The following is a 21572-nucleotide window of genomic DNA, read 5'->3' as shown; positions in this document are numbered from 1 at the left end:
CTCATGTAAAATAGAACCCAAGGCTAACCCAATGAAATATAGGGATATTTTACATTGATCATTCATTGAAAAGATGTAAGAGGCATGAGCCTTTAAGCCCCCGTCAACAGCTTTGAAATACATTTTAAAAAAAATGTTCTAAGTATTTGAGAAACAAACCCACAATTTTTTCTCAGAAATCAAAGTATGGGGTAGAGGGGAAAAGCAGTAACACCTGAATATTCACTGAGCATGATTTTGGCTTAAATCAAGCATTGGGGGCTGCTGAGACCCACTGTGCCCTCCAGGGGTAATGAGCCCCTTGGAGGGGGGAGTTCCCTGGAGCTTAGGTTGATTGGTAGGGGGGAGGGTATTGGAAGGATGGGTACTTTTCTTTCAAGAAGTGGAAAAAACTTAGGAATCAGAAGAAATCTCCCACATCCCTTTCTGACCTATATAGCAGGGCCAGGGTCACAGCTGCAGGCCAGGGCAGGGGCAATGGACATCAAGGTGCCTGCTATTTGTGGTCAGAGGAGGGTATCAGGGGGCCGCCATCTTCTCAGGTTGAGAATCCCACTTCTCCAGCTGCTCTACCTCCTTGAATAATGGGTCCCCTCTCAGGACCCAGGCATCCTGGTCCCACTTTAGGCCCTTGAGAGCCCCAGGTTGAAAATGAATGGTCAAGGGGGAAGAGTGGCATATGCCCCAGGGTCTACAATTCCACTTCACCAGCCTTCACCCCCTCCCAGGGTTGCTGGGCATTGCATAGGGTGCCGAGTAGATTTATCTGGCTTTGCCACCTGTAGGGCTTTGGGCAAATCATTCAACCATCAGAGTCTTGGATCCTCTGCTGTAAGATGGGGGTCATAATAACCTCTGGGAAATCAGGCAAGAGGATATGGCATGGTTGGCAGAGTGCCAGTACACAGTAAGTACCCCATAGGTGGTGGGGGAGTTAGGTGCTGTAATGCCAGAGCCAGGGCAGGGGAGGGAAGGATTGAGGGTCTTGCCAAGGATGTTTCTCAGAGGGGTGAAAGGGCCCACGGCCTGAGGATATGGAGTGGAGGTGTCAGCCCCACCCAAGGGCGAACCCAGAAACTTGGACTGGAGCTGCAATCATCTTCTCCCTCCTGAGTGTGTTTGAGGACTCTGACCCCAAGAACCAACCCGGAAGTGGCTGCTGGAAGGTACAATGGAGCTGGCCATAACCGCCATCCTGCTCTCCCTCCACCTGAGAGCCCTTCAGGGAAGCCCCACAGCTCTCCTATTCAACCTCACCCCAACAAATGTCACAGCGATAAAACTGGACTCAGGTAGGACAAATACCAGGGTAGGGGAGAGAGGTACCGCAGGAGAGAGAGCCGGGGTTTGGGGGGGCAGATAAAGAGAGGTGTGTAATCCCAGTTCCGCCCCTGGTAGCCTTCTACTTGGGCAAGTCCTCTAAGGAACCCAGATGTTGGGGGCCAGCATCCACTCCCCCAGACTCAGCACCTTCACAGCTTCCGCCAAAAGCCCACTGCCAGCTGCATTTTGTGTTGCATTTACTGCACTGCATTCAAACCCTTCCCAGAATCCCCAGCCCAGCTGCTCCAAGGTTCCCTCTCCCCAGTAAGCTTAGCTGAGCAATCCAGGCCCCCAGCTCCCACCTCCCCCAACTCAGCTGCCATGCACCTCTCCCAGGGTCGTAAGTCCTACCATGAGGAGAGGTTCCTGCATCACAGGGGACAAGATGCCAGCCCACGAGGGGCAGATATAAATGAGGGCACGTCTGCAGGGTGAGGGGAAGAGCACAGAGGGGACCTGGTATAACCCACTGCCTCACCCCGCAGTGTGTGGACGCCCACGTGAAATAAGCCGCATTGTGTCGGGCCAGGATGCCCGGCCAGGCCAGTGGCCATGGCAAGTCAGCCTGAGGGAGCATGGACATCACGTGTGTGGGGGCTCGCTGATCACCAAGGACTGGGTGCTAACTGCTGCCCACTGCTTGAACCGGTGAGGATCTGCAGGCCAGCTGGGACCTACCTTTCACCCCTCCCCAACACCCTCCTTTCCCCATTTGAACAGGAGCCTTCTGCCCACTTGGGCAGGAGACAGGCTGGGGATGTCTCACGTATGCACTCAGGATGCCCCTAATCCCTGCGTTGGGCACTGGGGAGAGAGCAGGGGAAGAGACAGACCAGCGCCAGCCCTCCCATTTGTCCACCTCCCAGAAGTTATTCATTTCCCAGAAATCAAAACCTCCCATGTCAGGACGTCCTTTGAGAACCCGAGGTCCCAGGTCCATTACTTACCAGCTGGGCTAGCTTTGGACAGGTGGCTTCACCTCCCACCAAACAGAGGGAGAACTGGGCGCCTTGCAGGGTTGCATGTGGATTAAACAGGGTGCTTGTCATTGCTGGTATGTGCTCATCTTGCAAAAACATCCCTTCACAATGTTAAGACCCTCAAATCAAGATTGGGACCTGGGCACAACCTCATAACCCCCTTGACTTCCGGCTCCAGGAACCTGCCGCTGTCCAACTACTTGGTGCTGCTGGGCTCCATCTCCTCCTACCCCCAGCCTGGCGAGGCCCAGGAGCTCCACGCCGTGGCCCAGTTCATCACCCACCCAAGCTACAAGGAGATGCAAGGCGGGGACATCGCCCTAGTGCAGCTGGCTTCCCCTGTCACCTTCAGTGACCTCATCCTTCCAGTCTGCCTCCCCAAACCCGGAGACCCACTAGGTCACGGCACCATGTGCTGGGTCACCGGCTGGGGGAACATCGGCACAACTCTACGTAAGGATGTCCAGCTGGTGGTGGGGCCGGGTGGGCGGGGGTGACTCACTGGAGGCTGATCCTGACACCCTCCCTCGGGCCAGCTGTACCTGCCACTACCCTCGCTCAGGCCGGATGTGGAGCCTGCATACACTAGCATGGCCCCGGCAGGGGGGACTCTGAAATACTGCCATGCTAATGCAGAATCAGCCCGCCACCCCAGATCCCACCTTGGGCTTCCAACCCATCCTCCCAGCATCCAATAACCTAAGGATTAATGCTGGGCCCAGCAGAGGGTTCTAGAATGGTGGCCCAACCTGGGTCCAGACCATTCTGAAGGGCTAGTGCCTGTGCCAGCTATGCATTTACAGAATTCACCCATCAGTCCACACGGGGCTGGGTCAGAGCCTAACTGCCTGGCCTCGTTCTGGCTGGCTGGTCTCCACCAGCCTCGCCAGATCGTGGTTTGCTCCTGTGGCAAGTGGAGATCTCAAGAGTGCCAACTGCCAGGGGTCAATGTGAGGCTTACATGGAATGATGCATTTCAGGCACTTCCAGCGGGGCCGGGCAAGAGTGAGTTGTCAATATTTATCAGCAACTATCGTTGCTATCATCTTCGTCATCCTCCTCCTCCTCCTCTTTGTGATATCGTCTCAGATTAGTGTCTTGGGGCTGCCATAACAAAGAACCACAAACTGCCTTACAACAACAGGAATTCATTCTCTCCCGGTTCTGGAGGCCAAAAATCTGAAATCAAGATGTCGTAGGCCCTCCCTCTTTCCAGAGGCTGTAGGGGAGGCTCCTTTCTGCTCCTTCCCGCTTCTGGGGGCTCCTTGGAACGGGGGTGCATGACCCTGCTCTCTGCCTGTCTTCACGTGGCCATCTCCCTGTGTGTCTCCCTGTGTCTTCTCTTTTACTGTCTGTTATAAGGATACTCACCCGAATTCAGTCCAACCTCATCCTAACTAATTGTGTCTGCAAAACCCCTATTTCCAAATAAGTTCACATTCTGAGGTTCAAGGTGGACATGAAGTTTTGAGGGGCACTATTCAACCCCCTTTTGACCTGACCCTTGGAAAGCCCAGAAGAGTAGGGTTATTAGGTGGAATTGACTTGACCATAGTCCATGGCCAGACCCAACCCCTGAAACCAGGTCTCAGCTCTTGTCCAGCCGCCCACTGTGTCCGTCTTCCCCCTTCCTGCACTGGGGGGAAGGCCGAGTCTGAGGAGCTCAACACCCCTCTGCCCCGTTCGCCTCAGGGAGGAAGAGAACAGGTCTTCCTAGCATTTTGAATTTTAAATACAGGCTCACTTTGCCACCCTGGTGTGGTATTTCTTGAACACAAATGCGGGCCCCTGTTCCTCGGGGAGGGACACGCAGAAGTGACTTCTTGTCATCAATCCATCAAAGTGTGGGCAAGCCACCTGAGAGCCAGGAGGCCACTGCGTCCCCTCTGAGCTCTGCTCTCTTCTCCCCACCCTAGCGCTCCCACCACCCTTTACCCTGAAGGAAGTAGCGCTGCCTCTCATTGACACCCAGACCTGTGACACCTACTATCACGAGAATTCCGGCATCCCCAGCCAGGAGCCCATTGTCCTGGAAGACATGCTGTGTGCTGGCTTCGAGAGTGGCCAGAAGGATGCCTGCGGGGTGAGCAAACACTCCTGGTGGGGACCCCAAGGCAGACAAGGGCAACATTTTTCTAAATATAAAGGTCAATTCAAAAAGAAAAAGGATGTTTCTGAACCCCTTTCAGATACCATGTAAATATTGTCAAAACATAGAATACCTCCTGCAAGTGTGCTTAAGCAAACTGTGACATATCCCTCTCTCCCTAAAGCTTTCCTCTGGGGCCAGAAATTTCTTTTTTCTTTCCAAAAAATAACACTTGGAGTCTTTGAACAAAATTTTCTAAGGAGCAGGTCACTTCTGAGCTGGGTGGGTTTTATCTTTCCTTGTCCGCTTTTATAGGCAAAACACGCTTTAGCTCCCATCGCCTCTTAGTATTGTTTTATCTCAGTCAAAATTTTTCATCAAAAACAAAGCAAACAGCACTTTTAGCAACACAGACGTGCTCCTTGGAAAAAACAGTTTTATTTAGAGAATAGAGTATTCCCATTGCATTGCTTGTCCTACCTGCCAGGTATTTCATCCCTAAGTCCCAGACCAGCCAACCCTGCTGCCTTCCAGAAATATCCAAGCCCCCTTGATGACCTGGCCAGCAGTGCTGAAGGGAGGTTTGTGGGACTGAGGGGGGCCCTGTGAACCTCAATTTCCCCTCTGGGTAAGGAGGGCAGCTGGCCCCGCACAGCCCGCTCTCTAGCCCTACACTTTCAGATTCCTTCTTTCTCCCTAGGGTGACTCCGGAGGCCCCCTGGTTTGTGACATTGATGGCGTCTGGATCCAGGCAGGGATAGTGAGCTGGGGCTACGGATGCGGCCTTCCCAAGAAGCCAGGTGTTTACACCAACGTCAGCGTCTATACCACATGGATTCTCAACACAATCCAGAGCTCAGCCGCAGATGACAGCAGCATCTCTCCCAGCCTTGCTGGGATCTTTTTCTCTGCCTTATTGTTGTTTCTGGGACCACTAGGGGCACCCCCTCTCTCCCTGGGGCTTGCTTAACCAGCTGTGACACCTCAGCTCCCATAATTCAAACTCATGCCCTCTCCTTGCTCCCTGCTAGGAATGCAGTAAGTAGCTTCTCACAGGGACCCCCTCCCCAGATCCTCCCCTGAAATCTGCCTCCACCATCTATCGAATTCTTTGTCCTCCAGGGATGTTCTCTGGCCCCTCCCCCTCAGACAGCTCCCCACTCTAATACCCCCACATCTCTCCTTCTTCAGAAGGCTCATGTGTCCCCCATAGGTCATAAGCTGCCCTCTCAACCTCCCCACCCCCCCCAAGGGACAGAGCCTAGTGTTCCCCACTTCTCACCCACCATCCACGACTGAGTCCCTGCGTGCTCTCAGGCTCAGGGATTCCTGTGGGGGTTTCTGGGACTCTTGGAACTGAGATTTGCAGTCCCCGGTGCTGGGCTGGTCCCTTTGCAGGCATGTCTGTCTGAAAGGCAATAAAGATGAGAGGGCAGAGGGCCATTCCTCCTGTGGTGTCTTTCCCAGACGTCGGGAGCTGGAAGGGTGTATGTCATAGGATCTCCTAGCAGCCCTTCAAGGTGTACATTACTGTTATCTCCATTTTTCAGACAGGGAAAACGAGGGCTGCAAGCTCCAGGGCATACCGGACAGGGCTTTCCCGAGCAGCCATGTCTTTACATTCAGTGGATGGCAGAGCAACACATCTGGGAGGCCCTGGGGTCATAGCAGGGCTGCGGGTCATTCCCAGGGTCATGGGAAGGCCTGGGGTTCAACCTCGGGGTCATGGGCAGGGCTGGGGGTGAATCCACATCACCTCGGGCACGAACAGCAAAGGCTCGGGCCAGGCTGAGCTTGCTCTCCTTCTCTCTCCTTCTGTCTCTAACCTGTCTCTCCAGGGAAGCTTGGGAACTGGCTGGAAATATGTCAGCTGGCAGCTGGAGGAGGGAGCACAGGGATGACCCATCAGGCAGAGGCGGGATGTGTGAATGGGGGCCCCTGCGGGCCACTGCACAGGGCAGAGCAGACAGGAGGAGGGAAGAGCAGGTAGAGACCCTTTGAGTGGAAGCCTCAGCTCCACGACGTCCCCACCCGCTAGCCCTAAGCCTGGCTCTCCCACCCATGGCTGAGCCAAGTGGTCACACACTCTTCAACAGCCCTCACCCCCCACTGGCAGCATGGCAGGGATCCTCCACCTGTTGCAGCCCCCACCTGCGAGGTCAGACTGGCTCCCCTGCCTGGAGGGACCCCCAGAAGCCAATGCTGGGTAACTCACCTCTGTGAATTCCATGATATCTCTGGTGGCACTCAAGACACACAGAGGGCCACCAAGCAGGCACAGCCCTCCCGGGACCACCACATCTCCCCATACAGAGAATCACTAGGCACAGGGACACTGGGATGGGCAACCTAGCAGTGTCTCTCCCATTTTGGTGATTTCCTTCCACTCAGTACCACAGGCAAGAACATTTACAAAAGACAGTTTGAACTTGCAAGATTTAATCCAGAGGATGGTGATGAGACAGGCTGGGGCCTGCCACTAGGGGGCAACATGGGCAGGTGGGGACTAGTCCGGTTGTCAGCTCAGGAAGAGACAAGACCCAAGGCCAACATTTCCCAAAGAAAGTCTGGAAAGGGATCTTCCCTTCCTGGGTCAGCCCAAGAGTGCTAGCCCCCCAACAGGCATTCAATGAGGACGTCGTGTGCTTTCACGGGAGTCCTGGCTGGGGGCCAGGGTCTCAGCTCTTCCTGGCAGGAGGAGTGGGTAGAAAAGGGGGCAGCAAGTGGCAACTAGGGTCCCAGGATTGCAGACAAGGGAAGGATTGTTTGGGTGCACTGGTTCCTGGGCCATATCAAGGGGTGTAGTTGGGGACCCAGCCCCCAGAGAAGCTCAAAGCTGGGGTACTGTGAGGTCTGATGATTCCACAAGTGCTTGGACCCAGAGAGGTCGAGCTGGGAGAAGGAGGCAGCCAGGGTTCCCGCCGCTCCCTCTCCCCCAGGGGGCGCCTCAGCCGGGCCTTAGAGCAGGCGGAAGCAGAGGGGGCGCCAAGCAGCGGGAGAGGAGGCCATGGGTGCTCAGGTCGGGGTGCTGCTGCTGGTGCAGCTGTTGGTGCGAGTGGAACTACAGTTGCAGGGTGAGCTCAGGCGGGGCTGCGGGCCGACCTAGGGGTGGTGGGGGAGGATGGGGCACACGGAGACCGAGGAGAGCTCACCTTCTCTCCTTCCGGCAGAGTTCCAGGATGAGGACATGCTGTTTCCAGGTAAGGGGCCCAGGACGCGCGCTTCCTTATGCAGGACACCTGGGCCGGAGCGTAAAAGGTGCCTCATCGTTTTTTTCATCTCTTTCGCCCCAGGTTTCGAGAACTCATCGTTGCTCGCATGTAACTGATGGGCCCCAGGGGGGAGGGGCGGGCGCCTGCTGACCATGTGGGGAGGGCCCCTAGCGTTTCATTCTCCCTGGACGGCACGACGCCAGGACTCTCCTGGTTTCCCGGGGAGTCCCTTCCCTTCGCGCTCTCTGGTAGGAGATGGCGGTCAGGTGGGCCTTTCTCATGCAGCTCAGCCGCGTCTCCATCTATCCATCCCAGGGCCATGTGGCATACGGGCCTTGTCTACGCGTGTGGTGGGTGGAAAGGACACGGAGCTCGGGCGCTGGCCGTGGCAGGGCAGCCTGCGCGTATGGGGTTCCCACGTCTGTGGAGCGAGCCTGCTCAACCGGCGCTGGGTGCTCTCTGCAGCACACTGCTTCGAACAGTGAGTCTGGGGGCTGGGGAGGGCTGACCCCAGGCCGGGGTCTTCACCACCACATTGTACACCGATGTGACCCTCGTGTTTTCCTGAGTCCCAGGCCCCACTGCAGCTGGCTGCATCCATGCGAGTTCCCGATGGTGCCCTTACAGGGAACCCTGTTTAGTTTGTTTCCAGAAGGGTCTTCCAGAATATTCCCAGGCACATTTGTGTCTGGTTCTTTTCTTTTTCTCCTTCCTGTTCTCTTCTCCCCAAATGGCACCACCAGCCTTCACCTTCCTTATCCCACCTCCAGTGGAGGTGTACTACCTGGGAGGAAGGAGCTGAGGTGGTGAGTGCTGGACACAGAGCCTGGCCTGTGGTGACAGTGGCCGGCAAGCTGTTGTGACTCCACCCTGCTGAGTGTTCCTCTTTGGCACCTGTGCATCTGCTTATTCTTTTTTTTTTTTTAAGTGTGTTTCTCCAGGACCCATCAGCTCCAGGTCAAGTAGTTGTTTCAATCTAGTTGTGGAGGGTGCAGCTCACAGTAGCCCATGTGGGGATCCAACTGGCAACCTTGGTGTTAAGAGCACCGCGCTCTAACCAACTGAGCTAACCGGCTGCCCCCCCCCCCTTATTCTTTTTTAAGAACAGTAGAACAGTTCTGGGAGGTGATAGGCTGGTGGAGTGGCCAGGTCAGACCACAGGGGGAGGCACCCTCCTGCCCCACCCCCACCCCCCAAGTCCCCAGGTTCTGGGGCTTTGGTTGCTGCCTCTCTGGGCCTCTGGGCTCTCACCACTCATGGTGTCCGGGATGAACCCTAGTAGCTCCCTCCCCTGGCAGTCTCCCCTGAGGGAGCAGACCCCAGGTGCACTCAGATGGCACACCCTCCGCTAAGGACCCCTCACTGCTCTCCTCTCTGCCAGGTACAATAACCCCTATGAGTGGACAGTCCAGTTTGGTGAGCTGTCTGCCTTTCCGTCTATCTGGAACCTGCAGGCCTACTTCAACCGTTACCAGGTGGAGGAGATCATTGTGAGCCCCATGTATCTTGGGGCTTCAGCCTATGACATTGCCCTGCTGAGGCTGTCATCCTCTGTCACCTACAATAAGTACATCCAGCCCGTCTGTATTCTGGCCTCTTCCACTGAGTTCCAGAACCGGAGTGACTGCTGGGTGACTGGCTGGGGGGACATCGAAGAAGAGCAGGGTGAGGCTGGGAACTGGTGGTGGGTATGGGGTGGGAGAGCAGGCGCATGATCCTGTGCCCCCTGTGCCAGCTGCACAGCCCCCACAGTGGTCTGTGTATAGCTGCCCTTCCCATCCCCCCACCCCGGCCTGCTCAGCATTCTCTCCCCACCTGCTTTTCTTTTCTCTTTCCTGTTCAGAAAGGGCAGGAGCTTCTGTACCCACATCCAGTTCCTTCTCTCCCCCTCCCCCCACCAGAAATTGAGAGCCAGAAGCCAGCGGTGAGAGGGAGGCCAGCTTGGCTCAGGCCGCACGCCCAGCCTGCAGGGCTGTTGGCAGGGGAGGTGGATTGGGCCATGTCAGAAAAGCCTCAGTGTGGTGCTTAACCTCGCCTGGCCATCCAGCCTCCCCATTCTGGCTCCTCCATACCTTCTTTATCTATCCACATTGGCCGACTCTCCTGGAATGCTGAGCCCATTTCGCTATCTTCCAATCTCGGGCTCTGCCGGGGTCCTTAGGCCAGCATGAGCTGCCACCAGCTTATCCCTTACCATGAATCCCCCGAAAACGCTGGGCACATCCTCCCCCCAAGTGCCCAGGGGGTTCTAGCCCCCCAGATGGGGCATAGTCCCTCCACCTGGACTGCCCCTTACACTGCTCCCTGGCCTGGTCCATTCCTGCCTCACCCTTCACAACAGTAATAATAACAGAGAAAGCTCCTACAGGCTCCCTGTGTGCCCAGCACTATTCTAGGCTTTTCTAGGTGGTAGGGATCCAGGAGTGAGCAGGGCAGGGCTGTCTTCCTTCTGGAGCCTACCTGCGAATGAGGCTGGAACGTTTTTACACCCACTTTACAGATGTGGAAGCTGACAAGAGTATGGAACTTGCCTGAGGCCCCAAGAGTCAGTGGAGAAGCCAGAGCTTATTGGCCTCTAGGGCGTGATGTGTCCCTAAGGTCACACATCTGGAATTGGCAGGGGGGATAGGGAAGTCAACACTAGACCTGTTTCCCTCTAGAGGAGGGGTCCTTTCCTTTCCCCTAGAAGGGCTGGATAAAGTGCACCTGCTGTACACCTCCCTGGGCCCAAAGGGCTGAAAGAGTGTGAGCCAGGGGGCCCAGCCAGGAAGACTCTGCTCCCTTTCTCCCTGACCCAAGACTGGCAGGTGGTCACATCCAGTCCCAAGCTCCACCCTCCTTCTCACAGGTGGCAGGCAACTTCCAGTGTCCCCCTGCCTGGTGTAAAACTTAGCTCTGCCATGTGCTAGCTGGCAGACCTCGGGCAAGTATTTCATCTAACTGTGCCTCAGCTTCCTCACCTGTAAAATGGGGTAACAACAGTTCCCACCTCACAGAGCAGTTCTGCACAGGGCTTAGCAGAGTCCCCGGCAGACAGGAGGCTCTACCGACATGTCAGCCTGTAGTGTAATTGTCATCAGCATCCTCTGTAGGATAAGGGGGTGATCAGGGCCTGCACTTAGGAATCGGACAGACCGCAGTTTCATGTCAAGCTCTGGTATTTCCCCGGGTGCTTTGCTAGGGGTGGGGAGGGCACCCTCCCCCAGTATCTTTCCTTACTTGACAGTGAGTCATGATTGTGCTTCATTCTCGGGTTGCTGCAGGAGCCCTAAGAGCATTTAGAAAAGCTCTCAGCTCAGGCCCTGGAGTACTCACAGACATGAGGAGAGCAAGCCCCACGGGCTGTCCCACCTGCTCAGGCACATGGCTGCTACAGTGGCACTGTGCTAACCCCAACCCATCAGCCACGTTAGCCCCTACGGTGCATGCTCAGGTCTCTCCCCACTGGCTCAGGCAGGGGCTGTCATCTGCATGCTGCAGATAGGGAAACCGAGTCTCCGGGAGGAGCTCTAACAGCCTGTCCAGCCATTGGGTCCTTCTGTGATGTTGTTCATCACCTATGATGTGCTGGGTGCTGGACTAGAGCAGAGAACTCATCAAGGCACTATGGGTGTCCCAGGGACACCCTCTCCCGACACCCGTATAGTCTATGCCATTCCTCCTAACCAGATGGCAGAGGAAAGGCTCAGGACACTATCTTTCTCTGTCCCCTCACCTCCCATGTAGAGCTGCCAGCCCCCTACACCCTCCAGGAAGTACAGGTCGGCATCATAAACACCACCATGTGTAACAACCTCTACTCACAGCCTGTTTTCACCTATGACATCTGGGGAGACATGATTTGTGCCGGCGATGTGCAAGGTGGAAAAGACGCCTGCTTCGTGAGTGTCCCTCCCCACCCCAGCCATGCCCTCGTGTGTCCCAGCCTCCCGCCACCCCAGCCCCAGGCCTGAGAGCCCCTTGTATCTTTGTGCCTCATTTGGTCTTCATAGCAACCCCGGGGGGTTAGAGACTATGGTCCCAGTTTACAGATGCAGAAACTGAGACTTGATTGCCTCTAGGGGGAGGAATAGGATTTGCACCAGGTCTGCCCAGCTCCACAGTCCCTCCCGCTCTCCCAGCCTCTCTGTTAACCCTTCCTGCCCTGACCAAGGCCAGGCTCACCCATGCTGCTCCCCAGGGTGACTCAGGTGGACCCATGACCTGCGAAAAGAAAGGGCTGTGGTATCAGGTTGGAATCGTGAGTTGGGGAGTGGGCTGTGGTAGGCCCAACCTGCCTGGTATCTACACCAACGTCAGTAGGCACTTCAACTGGATCCGGATGCTGATGGTCCGCAGCGACACTCACGTGCCAGAGCCCTGGCTGCTGCTGCTGCTGCTGCTGGTGCTCCGCCCCCTGCTCTGACTGCCCTGTTCCTGCAGCTGGCCTGAGCCTAACAGCCCCTGAGCAGGCCGTCTGCTGCATCAGGCCCAGCCCCCTTCTGTCCCACTTCTAATAAACACGTTTGCATGTTCGAGTTGATGTCTTGCAGAGAATTCTGTGGACTCTGGTGGCTTCCTAGACACCCTCATGGTAACCTGCGTCCCGTCCACCCCAAACCCACTCCCTAACTCCTAAATCTTTCTCCACCCACCTGCACCATACAGGTTTGGGTTGCACACAGCAGAACCCACTCAGGTTAGTTCAATCAGAAAGATAATTTATGGAAGGATATTAGTAGCACCAGGGTCTGTGGGGGCTAGGAAGACAGGAGTGTGGGTGTGTGGGGACAGAGCCAGGAGAGCAGTTTCCAGGCTCTCGGCCTCACGTGGGAAGGTGCTGGCTCAGGTACTAGATGGCCATCAGCTGTGACTAGTTGGCCATCAGCTGTTACCAGTTAGCCATTAGCCACTGATATAACTGACGTGGCTGAGCTAGCAAGCGCGGATTGCAGTTAGCAGGGCAGATTGCAACTAGCAAGTGACGTTGGTTGACGGAAAAGTGGACAGTGGGTTGCAGTTCGTGTGGCTCCTGCTTCCTGTGTCTCCAACCCAGCCGCCAGCGAGAGTGTGGTGGTATGACTCCCCTATCTATGGCTCCGTGGGTGTTCCTTTTTGGCCTCACCGTACCCTGCGTCCTTGTGCGGGGAGTGGGAGCTGAGACCCCGCATAACACCCTGAATGACAGGGTACTCTGGAGGAAACACCCCCAGTTATCATGCTGGTGTCCCCATCACACAGACACCAGGTCTTCCTGGTCTTACTGCAATTTTCCAAAGGCCAACCTGAGACCAGGGCTGAGGTGCGGGTAGTTTATTTGGAAGGTGATACCAAGAAGCCCCAGTGAGGAGTGGGGAAACTGAGGCAGGGAAGGCAGAACCTAGTGACATTTGCCTGAACGAGGAGATTACTATTAAGGGCAACTGAGCTGCAGTCTTGCTAGGGCCCTCTGAGAAACCACAAGGAACGCACTGCTGCACCAGGCGCCTGGAGGACAAGGGCACTGGGTGTGGGCACTTCTCTACTGACCCCCTCAGGGTTCTGCAGATGTTATTCAGTTAAAGACATGAGATGGGGAGATTTTTCTGGATTGTCCAGGTGGCCCGGTGTCATCACAAGAGTCCTTAAAACTGGGAGAAGGAGTCAGAAGAGGAAGTCAGAGTGACGTGATATGAGAAGGACACGACCCGCCATTGCCGGCTTTGAAGACAGAGGAAGGGCCACAAGCCACGGACTGTGGGCGGCCCATACAAGCTGGAAAAGGTGAGGTAATGGATTCTCCTCTAGAGCCTCCAGAAAGGAACGCAGCCCTGCTGACACCTTGATTGTAGCTCAGTGAGATACTTTCAGAATTCTAGCCTACAAACTATGACAATAAACTTACATTGTTTTAGGCCACAAAGAATGTTGTTTTACGTTGTTTGAGTGTGTGTGGTAATTTGTTAGGGTAACAATAGAAAAATAATACGTAATGTAAGCCTGCATTCTTGCAAATCCAGGGTGAAAACTCAGAAAAGGAAGATGCGGAATACAAAAATGGTGGAACCTATCCAGGGGGATCTGAAAAGAGATTCAAAGATGAGTATGGCTGGACCAGAAAGCAATCAGAACAGTAAGTCACCAGGTTTCAGGCTGTGAAATGGAATAGACTTAAGAACTAGAATAAACAAGAAATTTCAAGATGGTAGAAATAAAGTATAGCAGTCACGTTTCTAAGGAAAGAAAAAAAAAATCAGAAACCCTCGGGTGAAGGAGTCAGGACTATGCAAGAAACACAAGGTCCAAAATGAAACAGTATGTCCTCCCGCTTCTAGCCATGACAGGGCCAGGCTGACTCAGCCCTGCCCGCGAGAGCGAGGTCCCGTCAGATCCATCAGGGACCTAACATGAGGTGGAAGTGGGAGAGGGCTTGGGATTCAGAGGGGACTTGAGGACAGAAGGATGTAGAGAGGGAGCCCCCTAGTGGCATCCACCGGACAATGCACAGCTCCCTGCGGTGTCAGAATGGGACTCTGACTAGCTAGGGCAGATATCCCAGGTGACCACACACAACGCCAGCTGGCTGGGGAGGCGCATGTTAGAGATCCTCAATGTCCTGAGGAGACAGGGAAGGTCCCCTTGGAGCCAGAATCAGCCCCCAGGATGGGGAGCAGAAGGGAGGCAGAAGGTCCTGGGAGGTGAAGGAGAGCCCGGTCATGTCACCAGCTGTTTGCTCAGGTCCAGCCTTGGGCACACTGAGTGTCCAGGAGGGGACTAGAGTCCTGCACTGATCCCTTCCCGGGGACTGGCACTGGGATTTGGCCCCTGGCCTGGCTGGGAGCCAGTGGGGCCAGCAGGGGCCTGGCCCAGGAGCACCTGAGTCAACACCAAGAAGACAGACAGGCCCAGCCTGGCAGCTGTGTTGGGTGAGGGTACCCAAGACATGGTGTGAGGCGGAATTGAGAAGAGGACAGCTGACCGGCCCACCCAGGGCCCGAGAGGACACGGGATCCAGACTGAGGAGCCCCAGACCCAATGCAGGTCCTACTGTGAGGGTGAGGGTGGGGTAAGGTGGGGAGTGCAATCCCCTCTTCCTGGAGCTGGTGACTCACGAGTAACCCAGACAGACCTGGGCCTGCTCTCAGGAACACCACCTACATCCAGGGCCGACATCCAGTCAACAAATAAACAAGAAATATTGAACAAAACCAAGAAATATTTATGTCTCCTCTCTTTTCTGAGTTCCTGGGGCACACTTGCCTCAAGGCTGAGCCTGACCAGGAGAGGGGACATGACCTGGGGGGTGGCTCTCCAGGCCCCTCTCCTGAGAAGGGCAGGGGCTGATTCTGGCCCCACGGGGATTCCTGGGCTGCCTCCTGGACAAAGCCTGGGATGGCCTCTGAAGGCCTCATCTCCCTGACCCTCCTAGCAGGTGGGGATCTGTCACACACCTGGGGTGACAGAGCTCTGCCCCTCCCGGGCTTCGCTGCAGATTGGGACAGCGCCCCATCCTGGCCCGGGGAGGAAATGCCACATCAACGCTGATGGGCTCCTGGGGACAGAGACAGAAAAGGAGTCACCACTTGGTGCACAGAGAGTGAAGACAGCTCTGCCTCCCGCCAGGCTGCCTCCTGCTCCACGCAGGATCCCCTAGACCCCGCAGATGTGTCTCCCCAAAAGAGAAGCAGGCTACAGCTAACCATCCTGCTATCCTCATCCCACCTTATCCCTCCCTCCCTCACACTTGATACCCCTCAGCATCTACCTCTGGAGAACCTCAGAGACAGATGGGTCCGTCCCTTTTTATTCTAGGGAGACCCTCTCTTATTTGAAGAAACCGTCCTCCTCAGGCCATCGGAAGACCCTGTGGGTCGCCCTGTGGGCATTAATTGGATTTAGATGCGTCCCTAACTGTACAACAGTCCGGGAGACACAGTCTCCCTGTCTACACTGTCTTCCAAAGTGGCTGTATCAATTTTGTGTTTCCACCAGCAACGAATGAGAGTTCAACTTAGTTTTTCATATGTAAAAATTTGTACATACCCTATAGACTGTTGTGAGAATGAAATGAGTTTATGTATCAAGTGCTTAGAACCACGCCTGGCATAGAGGAAGCGCTATGCATATGCTAGGTGCCAGCGTCAATATGGTCATTATCTTCTGAATCCACCTGGCTGGACTTTGAGAAGAAGAAACTGCCAGTTCCTGAGATCCCAGCATGAGAACTGAGCCAACATGACCGTTTTACTTTCCCTTCTCCAGACTGATCCTGGGACAGCCCAGCCATCCTCCTCACCCATGGTTCCTCTTCAGCAATGGTTTCAACAGAACGTTATTTCCAAGAGATGTTAGTGGACTGTATTTGTAAGAGGATTTTATGATCACAGACTTTTGGAAAAGTGAAATTGTTTTCTTGTTGCAGGACCTTTCAATGACTTTGGGCTAAAATGCATCAGGAATGTGTAAGAGGAAAGATAGTTGGCAGCACTGTGCAAAGTTACTAAACCACGGAACACTGGTTTGGGGGGATTTCATAAGGGACTTGTGAGATGCTGCCCCATGGTCTCTAGGGTCTAGCTGGATCTTGGCAGTTCCCTTGGTTGCTTCTTTTCATAAGATCCCCTCATCAGACATCCATCTTGTCAGGTGGAGTCTTCTTCAGTAAAATGGCATTCCTTTCAGCATCTGTCCCTGCCATGTGCTCCAGGGGGCGCTGGTGAGATGCGACCTCGCTGCCTAAGTTGCCCAGGTACCCATCTCCAGGTTAGAAAATGGCACGAAGTCCTGGGTCCTCACTGGATGTTTACTAAATAAAGCAGGTATGTGAAAATGAAGGTAACTTAAGGTGCCGAAAGCAATGCTTATTTGCGATATATGTCAATATGACCCCGGACTTCTGCCTCCCTGTTCCCATCAACCCCATTCTCAGTCTCCAGGCTGAGCAGCCCCTCTCTGCGTCCTTCACTGATGTCTCCCTTTCTCTCCACCCTCAGGATGTCTCCCCCTTTCTGGGTCTGTGGCCAGGTGCAAAGCCATGTGTCCAGATCATTTGCCTACAAAGGAGATTTGTTTTCCTGTTAATGTGAGAAGTGGCACGGCTTGAGGAAGAATTTGCATGCTGCCTGTCTTTCTCAGTCTGATTAAGCCACTGCCCTGGTAACAGGAGAAATGGTTCTGTCATTTCATAACCAAACTACTTGGCAAAGTAAAAATAGCGTTACGATGATTATAAAAACAATGTACTCTCGTTAGAAAGGAGCGTGAGAGGAAATTTTTGAAAATCACCAGAACCAAACTTTATCTCATGTTGTTGGATATTTGAGTTATTGACAAATTAAAAACAATATCTTCATATAAATCTTTATTTACAAATTTTGGCACATCTTCCTAATCATCCCTTAGGATAACTTATCTCTGGGTGCAATGCTTTAATCAAATAGGCTTCATGTTTTTACAGGTTTTTAAACCTTGAAGAAGTTCCCCAGGAAACTCCCCCAGCAAAGTAAGAGGGACCCATTTCCTGAAATAGTCCCGACACTGAGGACTTCCACGTTTATATCCTTTGTGAAGTTGTAGGTTAAAAAATGCATCTCAGTTATTAAAAGAATAATCACTTTGTTTTTATAAAATTGGTACAATCTTTAAAAAAATTGAAGCAACTAAAAAAAACAACAGGGCCGGGCCTGTGGCTCAGGCGGTTAGAGCTCCATGCTCCTAACTCTGAAGGCTGCCGGTTGGATTCCCACATGGGCCAGTGGGCTCTCAACCACAAGGTTGCCAGTTTGATTCCTCGAGTCCCGCAAGGGATGGTGGGCTCCGCCCTCTGCAACTAACATTGAACCCAGCACCTTGCGCTGAGCTGCCTCCTGGATGGCTCAATTGGTTGGAGCACGGGCTCTCAACCACAAGGTTGCCAGTTCGACTCCCACAAGGGATGGTGGGCTGCGCCCCCTGCAACCAGCAGCGGCAACTGGACCTGGAGCTGAGCTGCGCCCTCCACAACTAAGATTAAAAGAACAACAACTTGACTTGGAAAAAAGTCCTAGAAGTACACACTGTTCCCCAATAAAGTCCTGTTCCCATTCCCCAATAAAATCTTTAAAATAAAAAAAAGAACAGAGAAGTAGAAAAATGTCCTAAATCCAATCATCTGGAAATAACCATAGTTTCGTTTGAACATTGTTCCAGAAATCTGTTCGGAAAAGCAGATTCAAAGGACAGGCAGATGGAAGGAGGTCTAGGGTGTGGGTCAGGATGGAGGCCTAGACCCACATACCTGCTTGTCAAGACACCTCGAAACTCTCAAAAACAACAAGGAGATATTTACAAAGAGAAGAATTCTTTAAGAACGCTGGGCCTCAGAGAGATGGTGGAGTCTCTCAAAGGAGGGAGGCCCTGTTAATGGCGGGGGGCAGATGGTCCTGTTAATGGGGATAGAGGCCTCAGTGTTGCTGGGACCAGAGGTTCCGGGGACTTCAGGTAGGGTACAGTTTCTTGTTGAAGTGTTCCAGTCTATGGTGTTTGTTCCAGCAGCCCATGCTGACTAATACACCAGGTAACGAGTACACCTGCCAGGGCAGCCTTAGGGAATCAGAACCTGCATCCCCTGCCTCCCTCAGTTTCACACTTGGGTAGAATTCATTTTCTTTTCAGCACTAGCACTGACGGAATTTGAATTACATAAAAGATTAGATAAAATGGGTGGTTAGGTGTCCTGGTTTTCCAAGAAAAGGATTGAGTTTCTTTGGGGAAAAGTGGAGATAAATGCTTAGGTTAGAGCTCAGCATCCAATTAAGAATTTGAATGAGTGAGTAAGTGAATGAGTGGGAAAGCATTGAGAGTTTCAGAAACGCAAAGCCAAATTGCCCCCTCCCTTAATGTGGACCTTCTGCCTGGCAGCAGCCACTCAAGGGAAAAACACAAAGGCCAGCAAAGGCCACAAAAGTCACTCCCGTCCCCCACCCAGCAGGCTTTTTCCTCTGATTTCTGGGGCCCCAGGGATCAGATGAGGCCATGTGAAGGAACCAGCTCCCCCACTTTGCCCTGGGAGTCTCAGCCAGGCCAGGCTTACCCCTGAGACCTGAACCAGTGACACAGTTCCATCCTCCAAGATGGGCTGAGGGCTTCCCAAATAGGGTGGCAGGGAGGCCTGGCCAGACGAGTGGGCAGGGAATGGAGCCCCTCCTGTCTGCTATGCCTCAGGATGCCCGAACCCCACACTCAGAGGGCAGGGAGCTCACGGGAGCCAGCCCTGACCACCCCCCCGCCCCGTCCCCAAAACCAAACCAGCCAGGCCAGGGCCTGCCTCTGCTGGAAGAAGGGCCCATTGTTTGGGGCTCCTGGCAGAATGAGGTCTGGGGCACGCCCATGGAGGAGATTATGACCTTGTAAATGTCCAGTAAATCTCCTCATGGGGAGCTCTGATCCCAAGGGACAAAGGGCCTGTGTTGAGTCTCCCTCAGGCTCAGGGCCAGCACTGGGCCAGAGTGACAGAGGAGGAGGGTCTCCTACAGGCTCGGGGCCTCCTATGCAGGTGTGCACGAGGCTATGCACGTGTGTGGAGGGCATGCGCAAGCTCCTGTGCGTGGCGCTATTGAGTAAGTGTGTGTGTGTGTATGAGGGTGCATTCGTGGGCCATCCCTTATAATTATGTTCACAGCTCTATGAAAATGTGCTTCATGTGTGCTTTTGGGCAAGTTCAGTTATCCCCTCTTTGCTCAGGCCAGAAACCTGTCTCTTCTTCCAACTCCCACCCCAGGTAGTGCTTCCTGGAGGCCTCGCCCAGACAGACTCTCTGGGCGCCAAACCCTGCCAGCTTGGAGCTGGAAAGAAAATGCCTGAATTGGCAGCAAAACTCGCAAAAGTACCCTCCGGCTGGGCTGGGGCAGGAACACAAGCCCCTTTGTGCAACCTGCCAGCCCCTGCCTCCCAGAGCTGTGCTGTGAGGTCCTAGGCCTCTTCCACCTCCTTTCAGGAGGAGGTTTCTGGAGCCTGGGGGTTGGGAGGCCTGAGCATCAAGGAGCCTTTGCAGGGAAACCAGTGCAGAGTCAGAAGAAAGGGCACAGTTTTCAGGATAGAGCACCTTTCTGTTGTGTTTGTTAAATGGAACTCCCCTCCCGACCTCCCAGCCCCGCGTATCCAGCACCATGGACAGGGCTGCGATTGTTCCCAGGAACAGGGATCCCAGGGGTCCGCTGACGTGAGTGAAGGGCCAGAGAGGACACAGTTTAGGTTTTCTAGGTTTTAAAGTCTCTGTCACAAGGACTTAGCTCCGCCTCTAGTTGAAAGCAGCCCCAGAATATATGCAAATGAGTAACACTTTATTGGTGGGCGATGGCACTGGAATTTCATAGAATGTTTGTGTGTCATAAAATACTATTCTTTTTTTGAGTATTTCCTAATCATTTAAAAAATGTAAAAAGTGTTCTTAGCTCATGGGCTGTGCAGAAACAGGCAGAGGGCCAGCTTCAGCTGCAGACCATAGTAACTAACCCCTGCCCTAGGTACCTGCTGTGGATAATGGAGGTGCCCGCTAACAGGGCCTCCACCCCATTCTCCAGGCCTTCCAGCACTGCCATCCTGAGGAAACCAGTGTTCCCAGCTCCTGGTGAGTCAGCACTCCCAAAGCAAGTCTGTGCACACATGAGGCCATTCTTTGCAGCCTTGTAGCCAAATGGGGACATTCTAAGCCCTCGTGTCTCCAGTGGCCTGTGTCCTTGGGCAATGTGTCAGTACAGCAGGAGTGTTTCATTCCTTCTTCACACCTGTGTAGTATTCCACTGTATGGATGACAACATCGTTTATGTAATGGGTCACCTCTAGATGGACAAGTCTTGTTGTTTTTAATCTGTGGTTTCAAAGGATGCTGCAAAGAAAAACCTTGTATACCTGTCCACATGGCATAAAGTCTTTGGTGTTCAGACCCTTAGCTGGAGAAGCATCTTGCTAAATTTGCATAACATCCTATGAGTAGTTTCTACCATTATCCACATATATCAAATGAAATACTCGAGGCACACAGAGGTGACATACGCTCCCCAAACCACATGACTAGCAAGTAGGGAAGAAAGGATTTGGACCTGATCTGGCTCCAGCACCCACACCCCCATTCAGCCCCTATCTTGACAACCTGTGGCTCTTCTCAATGGTTGGGGAGACCCCTGTGGACAGCCTTAGCTCCAGCCCTTCGCAGAAAGCCTGAACTTGCCACACCAGCAGGGTCCCCAGAACCCTTTTAGAATTACACTGTTACCTTCCAGATAAAATCTGACCCCTTGGCCTGGCCGCAGGTGCCTTTGGAAGGACTGGCCTGGAGGCTCACCTGTCCCCAATCCTCTGCGCCTCCTGTCATGGCACCTTTGCTGTTGGTCATCCTATAGCCCGTTAAGGCTAGTTCATCCTTAGCTACTCCCAGGCCTGGCACAGAGGAAAGATCACAGACATCTTCCAAGTGACAGGCCGTGGAAGCCCTGGGATATGTCTTCCACCTCACACCAGACACACAGAACTGGGTCGTCCAGTCCAGTTCTGAGGGGGAGCTGGGAGCTTGACCTGGGCTCCCGGGACCCCGCACGACTCCAGGCTCTGCCCAGGCCTGAATGAGGTCTTGAACTCAGTTGTGCACAAGACAAGATTCCTGTGCCCCATGGACCTTCTGCGGACATTCGACCTACATCCCCCCCATGGGGTTGAAACCCATTTGGCCAACCTGAGAAGGGCTCTCAGCAAACATCCTCCACCTCTGAAGTCAAGATTTAGTTCAGGTGTTGAGGGGAGAGACCCAGAGGTGACAGTGAAATCCCTGTCACTGTCCCATTTTGTTTGTATAGGCCCTGGGTCCAAGAAAACAAACACAGCATGTCCGGGAGCTTCCCCTAGGATGGTTCCGGGGATTCCCCCAGGAAGAACCCCCGCCGACCAGCTCCTTCCTGTCCCCCTGGTGGCCCCCACTCCTTCCTTCTGGATGGGGGCCCACAGGGCTTGGGAGAGTATAAAGGGCCAAGTGAAGGG

At 53.9% G+C, this 21572-nt stretch overlaps 2 protein-coding genes across 3 annotated transcripts; both read left to right on the top strand.

Moving 5' to 3' along the window:
* The first annotated feature begins 1142 nt into the window (after positions 1–1142).
* LOC117019694 (serine protease 33-like) lies at positions 1143–4518 on the top strand. Its single transcript, XM_033101758.1, has 4 exons — positions 1143–1292; positions 1809–1971; positions 2482–2756; positions 4220–4518. The coding sequence occupies exons 1-4, from the start codon at positions 1172–1174 to the stop codon at positions 4501–4503; spliced, it is 843 nt and encodes a 280-aa protein (XP_032957649.1). The 5' UTR covers positions 1143–1171; the 3' UTR covers positions 4504–4518.
* Positions 4519–7567: 3049 nt separating this feature from the next.
* On the top strand, positions 7568–12140 carry LOC117019720 (testisin-like). Of its 2 annotated transcripts, none has more exons than XM_033101808.1 (6): positions 7568–7592; positions 7686–7712; positions 7920–8085; positions 8986–9269; positions 11331–11485; positions 11785–12140. In XM_033101808.1, the coding sequence occupies exons 1-6, from the start codon at positions 7580–7582 to the stop codon at positions 12007–12009; spliced, it is 870 nt and encodes a 289-aa protein (XP_032957699.1). In that variant the 5' UTR covers positions 7568–7579; the 3' UTR covers positions 12010–12140. The 2 variants fall into 2 exon arrangements, with proteins under 2 accessions (XP_032957699.1, XP_032957697.1); XM_033101806.1 differs by having other exon boundaries at positions 11758–12140.
* Positions 12141–21572: the final 9432 nt, after the last annotated feature.

This window comes from Rhinolophus ferrumequinum (genome assembly GCF_004115265.2).
Source record: "Rhinolophus ferrumequinum isolate MPI-CBG mRhiFer1 chromosome 15 unlocalized genomic scaffold, mRhiFer1_v1.p scaffold_54_arrow_ctg1_1, whole genome shotgun sequence".
In the NCBI taxonomy this organism is placed as follows: domain Eukaryota; kingdom Metazoa; phylum Chordata; class Mammalia; order Chiroptera; family Rhinolophidae; genus Rhinolophus; species Rhinolophus ferrumequinum.
Note: the sequence above shows the minus strand (reverse complement) of the source record. Positions and strands in the feature narration are given on the sequence as shown.